Genomic DNA, 12,751 nt, shown 5'->3' with positions numbered 1-12,751 from the left:
CTCTTTGGCTTAAGTCACAAGACCTTCAACTCCATAGCTGCCCCTCACAACCAGACTGCTGCCATCCCAGACCCACCCCCAACCTAGAGCCCTGTGAGCCCAGCCCATTTGAGAATAAATAGAATCTACATATTTAAGTTGAGTTTTCTTTTTACTTCTGCATAGTACCTCTGGAGTAATAGCATCTATTGATATAAAGCTGCAAATAATATTTTGGTCATCAATTTTAAATCATCAGTAATTATCCTCATCTCATGACAGTATTTTGTTCTCAAGGACAAATGGTATATGTGAAGAACGTGGTGTAATTTCAAGGGATTAAAAAGTCTATGATTTCTGTCGGGGAATGGAATGGGGGCCGTATTTAAGCAGCATATTTGAACCCTCATACAAGTTTGGACTAGTGTTTGTTTCTCAATCTTATTTCATTCTCTCTCCTCTTAGGGTAGGCTTTTTCAATATGTTTTTCCTAATAGGTCCCCAATGAAGTATTAATATCACAGATATACAATGCATCTGTTCATGTACTGTGTATATGTGAATTTTACCTAAAAAGAGAGGGTTTTTTCTACTCTCCAATTCCAAATTTCACCTCCTTTGAGAATGCATCGTTTATCCACGTAACTGTTTTCTTCTCTGTAAAATGAGGCAGATGAATTCAATAACATCTAACATCTCCTAACTGGCCTAAAATTTTAATCTCACTTACTTTTAAGAGAGGGTGGTGAGTTTGGTCTTATATTTTGCGTGTGGCTTGGTCGTATATTTTGTGTGTGGTGTGTGTGTTTGTGCTAAATTGGTAATATAGAAATATTAACATCTTCACGGATCTAAACAACTAGTATAAAAGTAAAAACACCTCTTCAGTTCTTTAGTATCTACTGGGCCCTCAAACAATTTTACTGAAATTTTGACTGAGTTTGCTGATTTGGTACTCAGGAGATAGTTTTAGCTATTGGTCAAGAGATTATCCTTTTTTAGAATCTTTCTGTAGACATTTCTGTTTTAGTTTTTAGCCTCTGCTGGGGAATCTCTTTTGATTTCCACAGATGCCTGTTTGGGTAGACATATCCAGTATCATTTTACAGGTAATGGAAGTGAGCTGATAAAGATGTGTGGCTGCTTTGAGGCAGAGGGTTGGACCCTCAGTCCCTTGCTATCAATAAGCTATTAATATTTCTATTTCACAAATACGTGTATACCATGTCTTTAAAAGGGTCAATGAATAAGATGCTAGCCAGTGCAATTTCACATCTGCCACCCTAAATTAGTATTTTAAGTTTAGTTTAGAATTTTGTCCCCAGTTCCTTTATCTTGCTGTCTTCATGGAGCTATAGTGGTATAAAACCACTCAGGAAAGTGACAAAAAGAATCGAAAACAAAATCTTTACCAGCTTATAGCATTTTGTAAGAAATGAATATGGATAGGTCCTTTGTGGCAGGTAGAAATTTATTCTTAACTTTTACCCAAACCAGTATCTTATTCTATAAGATAAATAAGAAATCAGAATTACGCCTTTCCATCTCCTAGTCTGCTTCTCTTTGGTTTATGCTCAAATCAGTCATCACTGCTTGAATTATTTTAATTTTATTTTAGATAATATGTCTGGGAAGTAGATTGTTTTTTAATTTAATGCAGCCCTTACATTTCATGCACACTGTGATATTTCAGTTTTATGTAGAAAATAAGGCTGGTTTCTGAATGTTTCTTAGCATGCTCAATGATCACTATGCCTTTATATAACATGGGAAATATTTGCTACAAGTGTCTCTGTGCTTCCATCCTGCATTATAAGCACACAAAATCCTCTATAGTTGCTTTACTTCTAGGAGTTGACATAATATAGCACCATTTTCATGTATAGGTCTTAAGATAATGAGCAATCTGTTATAAAAGGTCATTGGCCTGGTGCAGAGCATGTTGTGAAAGGTTGAAATATTTACCACCCAAGCTGGTATCAAGATTCACTTCTTGGGTGTCATTGTCTTTATCACTTCTGGTAACAGGAGTTAGAAAGTTCTAGAAAAGTGTAAGATACTGGAGGGAGAGGGAAGGCCTTGAGTACTTGCAGCGTAATAGAAAAGACCTAGCAGGGAAATTATGTGAGGTAAACAGAACAAACAACAATTATTTGGGATTCGAGAGGGAAGCCTGGAGGAAAGAAACTATGGGCCACAGGGGTTTTCTGTGATTCAACATTTTATATAAATACAGTAGGAGAGTGATTTGTGTGATTGATGTAAATGTAAGAGAAAGCAGACTTGATAGCCAGAGCAAGAAATGAGGAAAACAGGTCTCCAAAAAAAAAAAAAAAAAAAAAAATGTGTGTCTCAATGGAAAGCTGTAAAATCGGAAGTCCTGTTCTTCTCACCATGGTTAGGCACAAAATCAGAATTATTATGTCTATTTCCAATATTAGAATTATAACTTCTCTGGGTTAGAAAAGATCTAAAAGGTTTTATGAGCCAACACTCTACTTGATATATGAACAGCTTCCTTGGCGTTTCTGACAAGTGTTTCTGTAGTCTTGATAGGACTTCTGCTCAACTCACTACTTTCTAGAAGGGACCTTTTCATCAAGTTTCTCACTACCTCTCTCTCTAGCTCTCTCACCATTTTAATGTAAAACACAGATTAAAATACACACACATACAAAAAGAAATGTGTGACTTAATAAGTGTATTAGTTCCTCTAACAAATCACCACCTCTTGGTGGCTCTAAACCACGCTTATTTATTCTCCTACAGTTCAGGAGGTCAGTGGTCCATGATCAGTTTCACCAGGTTAATGACAAGGTGTGGACAGGGCCACTCTCCCTCTGGAGGCTCTAGGGGAGAATCTGATACCTGGCCTTTTCCAGCTTCTACTGTGGTGTTCCTTACATTCCTTGGCTCATGGCACCTTCCTGCCTCTTCAGAGCCAGCCCTGTACCATTTTGCTTCATTGGCGACACTGCCTTCTTCTTCCTTTTCCTCCCTCTTATAAGGACACTTTTGATTTCACTGAAGGCCCACCTGGATAATCTAGGATACTGTTCCCATATCAAGATCCTAAATCACAGCTGCAAAGTCCGTTTTGCCATACAAGGTAACATTTAGGTTGCAGGGTTGGACTATCCAGATATCTTTGGGACCGTTTTGCTGCCTACCACAATGTATACATAAGCAAGGTCAAGAAATATAACTTTGCATCTGTCCCAGTCGCTCTCCCTTCCCTTCTCACAAAAGTAACCCCTATCCTGTCCTGACTTTTATAGTCATCACTTCCGTATGTTTTATAATGGTTTTGTTACTAAATGTGTATCCCCAGACACGATAGTTTAATCTTGCCCTTTAAAAAACATTGTTTTCTCCTTATGGATTTTTAAAGCCTCCTTTAATCTAAAAGTTCCTCTTTAAGTTTTTGTGTTCTTATAGTTTATCTATTGCAAAAGCCAGGTCATTTGCCCTGCACAGTTCCCCAGAGTCTGGACTTTGCAGTTTATATCCTCTAGGGGCAACTCATCATGTTTCTGTGCCCTTTGCGTCTTGTGCAAACTAGCAACTGGATCCAAAGGGCTGAATCAGATTCAGTTTCTAGACCTACAGGTGGGGTGCTGTTCTTTGGGAGACATATAATGTCTGGTTGTCTCGCTTTTTGTGATGTTAGCAGCCATTGGTGCTCATTCCTTAAATCCGTGGTGATTTGTAATTTTAACCTTTCTTTTTTCATTCAGTAGTTGGGATACTTATACACAGAGATGCTTTCTCTTCTCTCTTATTTAGTTACCAGTGATACAGACTGAATGGGAAATGTGGGATAAATGCTTGATTATTTCTGTTTATTCACCAGTTTTCAAGATAAGGAATCAGCACCCTATCTTTTTTTAATGTCATTATAAAGGCATGTATTTAAACATAATCAATGGATTTCAATCAATTGTAATTGTAATTCTTTTTAAAGTTTAAATTGTCCCATTTGGGTCAGCGGGAACCTCTTCAGGTCAGCGTCTGGAATCTTTTTGAATGACGTAGTAGTTGTAGATACTCTCCTTCCTATTTATTCTGACAAGGTGTTCATATTCATCCTAAATATTTCCTGATTGGGGCCTGGAATCTGATTACAACTTGGGTGCTGCTGGTACCAATTACTGCATTCCTGGGTTGGCCATCCTTCCTGAACCCCTTCAGTGGAACAGAGCTAAGAACGCAGACACACACACTATAATCCTGATTGTGTGTGTGTGTGTGTGTGTGTGTGTGTGTGTGTGTGTATGTGTGTGTCTTTTGGGGGTATCTTGTTACTTAGTTTTTTGGTAAGTGTTTTCTATGGATTTTTAATTTTGCCATCTAGTTGCTCTGTTCTTTTATGTGCAGATTTGGAGAGATTAAAAGTTTTTGCTGCCACCACTGCCATCTTCCTGGAATACAGTTTACTGACTTTTAATCAAAACTTTATGATTGGCATCTTTCTGAAAACTTTAAGTTTGACTATCTATGTTAATCAAGAGCCATTGTGCCCTGGCAGTCAACCAGGGTTCTTCAGTATCTCAGCTGATTGTAACTGAGAAGATCACTTTTTTTAGACTCCTTATAATTGTACGTAAAAATGTGGAGACACAAATTATCTTTTAGAAAATAGACTTTTGCTCACTTCTCTGTCTTTTTCATCATATTGTGTTTCATTCCTTTGGTGATTAGAGTCACGTCGGCTGTATCGTTACTGCCCCTCTTCATGTAGGCAGCTTACTAACACTAAAGAATATCAACATCTGTGTTCCACAGAAAAGGTTACTCTGAGTGTTGGTTTATACTATGTACCAGATTTGACTCTGAATATGCTTTATTTATGTCTAACATTCAATTCCGTCCTCAAAATAAGATTTGGCATCATTGAGAAAATAGTGCCAAGAACGAGCTACAAGTCCTGAAGACAGTTCCTAAACAGAGAGTGGGCATTCTGGAGTAGCTTCACCTAATGCCACAGTAATGGATAATTTTACCATAGAGAAGGGCAGTGCCTTATTCCAGGTAAGAAGTCAAAACAAAATCTTCTTTTGCAATGGCTCTAAGTCTCACTGAATTTTGCGGCTATTGGTATAAGGATATTTAGCTGTCTTCCCAGAGTAAATGATCTGAGCTAGACATGTCCCTTTAGGGTCATACTTCATGGAAGAAAATATTGGAATTTAACAAAAGGGTTCTATTTTATTATTAGATGTTGAAACTTAATATATGGGTGACACTGTACATATCATTGGAACTTTGGTACTCTTTTGGAATCTTGATCATTTTAGAATAGCATTTGTTTGTCGTATTGTCTAGTTTAGTGATTCTCAACCCTGGCTTGGCCATAGGGTCACCTAGATTTTAAAAAATACCGATGTCCTGCATCCAGCTCCAATTTTCTGATTTAATAGGTCTGGGCTTGGACCCAGAAATCCTAGTTTTGTTTTTTTTAACAACTCACTCGGTGTTTTTAATGTTCAGCTTTGCACTGTCTGGTTAGTTTATAAACCTGTGATTTCCATTATTAACTTTAGCCGGTTCCCATTAGCACAAATACTGGGAAAATTTCCTTTAAAACATAAAGTTAAAAAAACCCCAAAACCCAGTACCAACAACTAGAGTTAAATAATTATATAAAGTAATGCCAGTTCTATTGAGCTTTGCATAAATGTATAAATTTAGCCCAAAGAACAAAACAGAGATTAAAGCCACAGAGCCAGAACTTGAACTAGGATCCTTAATGGAGATTAATATTTTCTTCAGCAGTCTGCCAGCTGAATCATGGTCTAATTAAATAGTTCAGATTTAGTGAGTTTGCATTTAAAGTATTAGCAGCTCCGAGAATGGGTAAAGCTAAAATGAGTTAGAATTGTTTCTGTAAATGGGAAGTTAAATTATCATAGTAATTTGATTAAATCATTTTTAAATCTCTCAAGCTAAATCACCGCCTTTAAAGAATAGTTTGAAGTCTTAATTGCTGTTTGTGAGCATATCTCTCTGCTATTTGTTCTCGGCTCATTTCCTGTGACATCCTATAATATATCTCCCGCCAGGCAAGAGCAGTGGGGAAGGCAAGACTTGGAGTCGGGGCTGAGGTGACCGTACGTCAAGCATTTAAAGATCTGCCATGTCGAAGAAGGAAATTTATCCTGTATTGTTTCAGTAGTTAGAACCAGCACCAAAGGATGGAAGTTAGAGGCAGATTTGGGAAAATATGAAGAAGACACTTCTAACAATTAGTTCTGTCCCTTGTTAAGTAGAATGCTCTCCATGTAAGTGGCAATGTCTTTATTAGAAATGTTGTAGAGAAGATTCTTGCTGAAGATGCAAAGTTGAATGAGATGAGCTTAAGAGGACGATTTCAGCTCTTTAAAAAAAAAAAAGGAAATGCCATGTCCGGTGTCATAAATTCTGGCAGCACACTTTGATTCAAAGACACCAGAGTGTAAGCCTACTCTGACATTTACTAGCAGCCACCTGCCTTGCAGGGCTGTTGGGAGATGAATGAGGCAATGTTCATAAAATGCTTATCAGAGGCCTCACCCAAAACAGGTACTTAAGAAATGGTATATTTATTATATTTATTCTGCTTTTTAAAATTTTTTTTTCTTTTTTTATTTTTTTTTTTTAATTTTTTGGCCACACTGCACGGCATGCGGGGTCTTAGTTCCCTGACCAGGGATCAAACCCGTACCTCCTGCAGGGGAAGCACAGAGTCTTAACCACTGGACGGCCAGGGAAGTCCCTATTCTGCTTTTTTTTAATCAGTGTATTTATTCTGCTTTATAAAAAAATCAATCTGTTTGGAAAACCGCTGTTTTGTTTTAATTGTGTCTGTAAAGAATGCAGTTCCTTTTTTCCTCATCCATTTCTTCCCCACTGTTTTCACTTAGAGTGTTAACATTTAGTCCCCAGGTAGGTTGGGTGAGTCCACCTCATCCCGGTTCCCTTAGGTACAAAGGTCAATCTTCTGTGTATCTAAGCACTCACCGTTAGTGTGTGTCCATGCCCACCATTTTCCCCTGACAGTATTTAAGTGCAAACATAGAAATAAAACATATCAGAGCATGTTGTTGTCACCTCCATGACTGTTTTTTTGTCACTTTCATTACCGCCCCCTTAGACAACTTTGGAAATTCCATGTGCTTGTTTCTAAGAGAAGACACACAGGAAGTGGATGGAATTGCTATGCTGAAAGGCACCAGATTGCAGGAAAGCCTAGGTAGAAACAGCCCATCGGAAAGGCCAGGGTTCATGCTGGAGAATGTCTGGAGTTCCACTCCAGGACACCACTGTCAACGTTTCCCACCTAGAAGAATTCCTTCTTTTGGCTCCACCAGGCAGGAATCGAGTCTTGAGCAGTAAACCCTTATAAGCAACTATATTCCAGACTATTCAAAACTCTTTTAAAGAAATGTGTTATTAACCACCTCATGTAAATCGTGGTCAATTCGCCAATGATGTGATGAAACGATTTTAAAATGACAATGTAAAAAAAAAAAAGCAGTAAAGAAAATATGAAGAAGTTTTAAAAACCTTTATTGGTTATAGCCATTGATCTTTTAAGTACCTTGCCATAATTTTTTTTATCATATGTTTAGCTACTTGATTTTCAATTACATTTCCTCTCTCTTTTGGGGCATGTGATCTGATATTGATATTTGAATGATATGAAAGATTAGGCTAGGTACATATATCTCAGAGCTCTGCATTCTCAGAGAACTAGAATTATTAAACATGAAGTATCCCCCAAAGACGCCGTTATGTGTAATTAACAGATAAACTGTCATCAGAATCAATAAAACGTGCTAAATGATTCAAACTTGTATATAATTGTGTCTGTTTTAGCGCTGGAACTGTAACTTTTATTTTTTCCCCCCACATCTCACATTTCTCGCAAGAATAATCATGGCAACCCTGTTAACCCTTTCCGTGCTTGACTGAATTAGATTTTTAAATTAGTCACTTAAGGGAGAAGTTCACCTTCACAAATGTGAAAAGTATTTCAGAATTCATTAATCTAAAGTCCGCAGAGAAGCAGGCTATGTCAGGATGTTTTAATGAACTGTTAGGAGTACACTAAAAATCCTAAAAAGATGAGCGATGTATTGTGACTTCTGTACAGTCTACAACTGAGCATAGTGTTAGGTTCGGTGTGTTTACATGGAGTTCTTAAAATTTTGGTTATCAACTTTTTTTTTTCCCTTTTGGGACATATGGGCTTTTTGAGCACAAGGTCTGAATTTTAGACAACGTTACATAGAATAATTTTTTAATAGATGGCCTTTTATAATTGAACGAATGAATAAATACACGAATGAGATAATGAATAAAACAGCCAAGAATGTTATCTGTTAAAGTGTTCACTTGCTCAGTCTCAGGAGGAAAGAAACCCACGTGTTTTAAATAAAGGCTTTTTGTAGTAATTCCCATGTTCTAAGCCAGTATTGTAAATTATCTACTGCAGTGAAATTTAGAAAAATAAAATGGAGATTTTGGAAATGTGAGAGTCTCTGAACAAATCACAGCGTAGAGAAGTTCAGTAATAAGATTTAAGTTTCATAACTCGAATCAACATATTTTTTATTGTTGTTAATATTGTTTATCTTTTTGGCCTTGTACAGACTCCATGCACATAGAAGATGTCGAAGCCGTTCAGAAGCTTCAGGATGTCTTACATGAGGCCTTGCAGGATTATGAGGCCGGCCAGCACATGGAAGACCCTCGCAGGGCTGGCAAGATGCTGATGACGCTGCCCCTCCTGAGGCAGACCTCTACCAAGGCCGTGCAGCATTTCTACAACATCAAACTGGAAGGCAAAGTCCCCATGCACAAACTTTTTTTGGAAATGCTGGAGGCCAAGGTCTGACTAAAAGCTTCCCCGGGCATCCTATCCTGCACGCCGAAAAAGGGAAAAATAAACCCAAGAGTGATGTCAAAAAAACTTAGAGTTTAGTTAACAGCATCAAAAATCAAGTAAGACTGCACTGATAATTTAGCAGCAAGACTATGAAGCAGCTTTCAGATTCCTCTGTATCCTCCTGATGAGTTTTTTTCTACCTTAATCTCATCTTTTCTCCGTTTCTTTTGCTCTTTATTTTTTTTTTCTCCCGCCCTATTCTCTTTCTCCTTCGTTTCTTGCTTCCTTCATTGCTGGTTCCCCACTCTCTCCTTTCCTTTCTTCCTTCCTTCCTTCCTTCCCTCCCGCCCTCCTTCGCTCCCGCCCTCCTTCCTTTCTTCTTCTGCTTTCCTCCCTCTTTTCTCATTCTTCCCCTTTCTTTTAAATTTTAATAGCTCTGGTTATAAGAAAATGTTGCTGCTTTTCCTTTCTTTTTCTTTCCCTCCCTCCCTTCCTCCTTCCTTCCTTCCTTCCTTCCCTCCTTCCTTCCTTCTGCTGCTGAACTTTTAAAAGAAGTCTCTAATTGGAGAGTGATGGAAGCCAGCCCTGCCAAAGGATGGAGATCCATAATATGGATACCAGTGAACTTCTTGTGAACCATAACATCCCCAATGACTAAGGAATCAAAGAGAGAGAACCGCGGTACCTAAGAGTACAGTGCAACATACACAAATTGACTGAGTGCAGTATTAGATTCCACGGGAGCAGCCTCTAATTAGACGACTTAAGCAACGTTGCATCGGCTGCCTCTTATCATTGCTTTTCCATCTAGATCAGTTACAGCCATTTGATTCCTTAATTGTTTTTTCAAGTCTTCCAGGTATTTGTTAGTTTAGCGACTATGTAACTTTTTCAGGGAATAGTTTAAGCTTTATTCATTCATGCAATACTAAAGAGAAATAAGAATACTGCAATTTTGTGCTGGCTTTGAACAATTACGAACAATAATGAAGGACAAATGAATCCTGAAGGAAGATTTTTAAAAAAATGTTTCATTTCTTCTTACAAATGGAGATTTTTTTGTACCAGCTTTACCACTTTTCAGCCATTTATTAATATGGGAATTTAACTTACTCAAGCAATAGTTGAAGGGAAGGTGCATATTATCACGGATGCAATTTATGTTGTGTGCCAGTCTGGTCCCAAACATCAATTTCTTAACATGAGCTCCAGTTTACCTAAATGTTCACTGACACAAAGGATTAGATTACACCTGCAGTGACTGCGAGTAGTCACATATATAAGCACTACACATGGAATACAGATCCGTAGAATGATCAGGAGTGCACCTCTCTACCTGGGAGGTCCAGTTGCCATAGGATTTCTAGCTGCCACAGTGGTTAGGAATGAGTTACTGCCTGTTTGCAGAGTTACAGACCTTTTCTCAGAAGGACCTGTGAGCCAGTATTCACCTAAGAGGCAATAAGGCAAATGCCAGAATTTGGAAAAAAAAAAAAAAAATTCATCAAAGACAGCAGACGCCTGACCAAATTCTAAAACCTAATCTCTATGGGTTGATTCATTTAGGAATGTTTGTCTAAATTAATCTGCAGTTTTTACCAAGAGCTAAGCCAATCTATGTGCTTTTCAACCAGTATTGTCACAGCAAGAAAGTCAGTTAGGTCCCAGACTGTTAAGAGGTGTAATCTAATGAAGAAATCAATTAGATACCCCCGAAATCTACAATCGCTGAATAACCAATAAACAGTAACCTCCATCAAATGCTATACCAATGGACCAGTGTTAGTAGCTGCTCCCTGTATTACGTGAACAGTCTTATTCTATGTACACAGATGTAATTAAAATTGTAATCCTAACAAACAAAAGAAATGTAGTTCAGCTTTTCAATGTTTCATGTTTGCTGTGCTTTTCTGAATTTTATGTTGCATTCAAAGACTGTTGTCTTGTTCTTGTGGTGTTTGGATTCTTGTGGTGTGTGCTTTTAGACACAGGGTAGAATTAGAGACAATATTGGATGTACAATTCCTCAGGAGACTACAGTAGTATATTCTATTCCTTACCATTAATAAGGTTCTTCCTAATAATAATTAAGAGATTGAAACTCCAAACAAGTATTCATTATGAACAGATACACATCAAAATCATAATGATATTTTCAAAACAAGGAATAATTTCTCTAATGGTTTATTATAGAATACCAATGTATAGCTTAGAAATAAAACTTTGAATATTTCAAGAATATAGATAAGTCTAATTTTTAAATGCTGTATATATGGCTTTCACTCAATCATCTCTCAGATGTTGTTATAAACTCGCTCTGTGTTGTTGCGAAACTTTTTGGTGCGGACACGTTTCCAAAACTATTGCTACTTTGTGTGCTTTAAACAAAATACCTTGGGTTGATGTTTCATCAACCTAGTGCTAGGAGTACTGTGTATCTATCATTAGCTATATGGGACTATAATTGTAGATTGTGGTTTCTCAGTAGAGAAGTGACTGTAGTGTGATTCTAGATAAATCATCATTAGCAATTCATTCAGATGGTCAATAACTTGAAATTTATAGCTGTGATAGGAGTTCAGAAATTGGCACATCCCTTGAAAAATAACAACGGAAAATACAACTCCTGGGGAAAAAAAAAAAAGGTGCTGATTCTCTAAGATTATTTATATATGTAAGTGTTTAAAAAAGATTATTTTCCAGACAGTTTGTGCAGGGTTTAAGTTACTACTATTCAACCACACTATATATATAAATAAAATATATACAATATATACATTGTTTTCACTGTATCACATTAAAGTACTTGGGCTTAAGGAGTAAAAGCCAACCAACTGAAAACGCAAGATGGAGAGATGTAAAAAGAACGAAGAACAATTTTTAGTCTTCAGTTTAATTGACTCTCAGCATTGCAAGAGAACAAGTATCTCACAAATAGGAAACACAACTAAAATTTAAATCTAAAAGAACTGCACGGGCTTTAGGGTAAATGCTTCATCTTAAACCTCACTTGAGGTAAGTTTTTTCAAGTTTCAAGCAAGACCATTTACTTAATGTGAGGTATTGGAAAGTTATCAAGGTGTATGTTTTAGCCGTATGATTTTAATTGTAATTTTGCTTCTTTTAGGTTTGTTCTTATTTAAAACAATATGATTGTGTGACTACCTGTAGTTACACTTGTGTTTCAATCAGATCAGATTGTTGTATTTATTCCACTATTTTGCATTTAAATGATAACATAAAAGATATAAAAAATTTAAAACTGCTATTTTTCTTATAGAAGAGAAAATAAGTGTTGGTGATTGTATTTTAATTATTTAAGCGTCTCTGTTTACCTGCCTAGGAAAACATTTTATGGCAGTCTTATGTGCAAAGATCGTAGAAGGACAAAAAAAATTTTAACTGCTTATAATAATCCAGGAGTTGCATTATAGCCAGTAGTAAAAAGAATAATAATAATAAAACCTTGTCTATAGCTGTAGATGGGCTTCACATCTGTAAAGCAATCAATTGTATATTTTTGTGATGTGTACCATACTGTGTGCTCCAGCAAATGTCCATTTGTGTAAATGTATTTATTTTATATTGTATATATTGTTAAATGCAAAAGGGAGATATGATTCTGTAACTCCAATCAGTTCAGATGTGTAACTCAAATTATTATGCCTTTCAGGATGACGGTAGAGCAATATTAAACATGCTTCCACTTTTGATTGCTCTTTTGTACGGTGTTTTCTTTTTTCACGCTCCCTCCCCCACTAAAGAACCAAATCAATAAACACTGCCCTTTGTTGCTTGCATTCAAAGAGTATCTGAGTACCTGTTCCCTAAAAATAAAGTGGGAGGTTAAAGAAGAGCTATATAAAGGCTTGTCAGAATGAATTCTAGGGTGCCAAGAGACAT

The 12,751-nt window shown here is 36.9% G+C and overlaps 1 protein-coding gene across 13 annotated transcripts in view; it reads left to right on the top strand.

Moving 5' to 3' along the window:
• ESRRG (estrogen related receptor gamma) overlaps positions 1-12,539 on the top strand; it is a 627,966-nt gene extending 615,427 nt beyond the window's left edge. For all 13 annotated transcript variants that reach the window (XM_061187293.1, XM_061187292.1, XM_061187298.1 and 10 more), the window contains one exon: positions 8,613-12,539. In XM_061187293.1, coding sequence (XP_061043276.1) covers positions 8,613-8,857 — 245 coding nt within the window. In that variant the 3' untranslated portion in view covers positions 8,858-12,539. The remainder of the gene's footprint in view (positions 1-8,612) is intronic.
• Positions 12,540-12,751: the final 212 nt, after the last annotated feature.

Source organism: Eubalaena glacialis, chromosome 3 (genome assembly GCF_028564815.1).
Source record: "Eubalaena glacialis isolate mEubGla1 chromosome 3, mEubGla1.1.hap2.+ XY, whole genome shotgun sequence".
Lineage (NCBI taxonomy): Eukaryota > Metazoa > Chordata > Mammalia > Artiodactyla > Balaenidae > Eubalaena > Eubalaena glacialis.
Note: the sequence above shows the minus strand (reverse complement) of the source record. Positions and strands in the feature narration are given on the sequence as shown.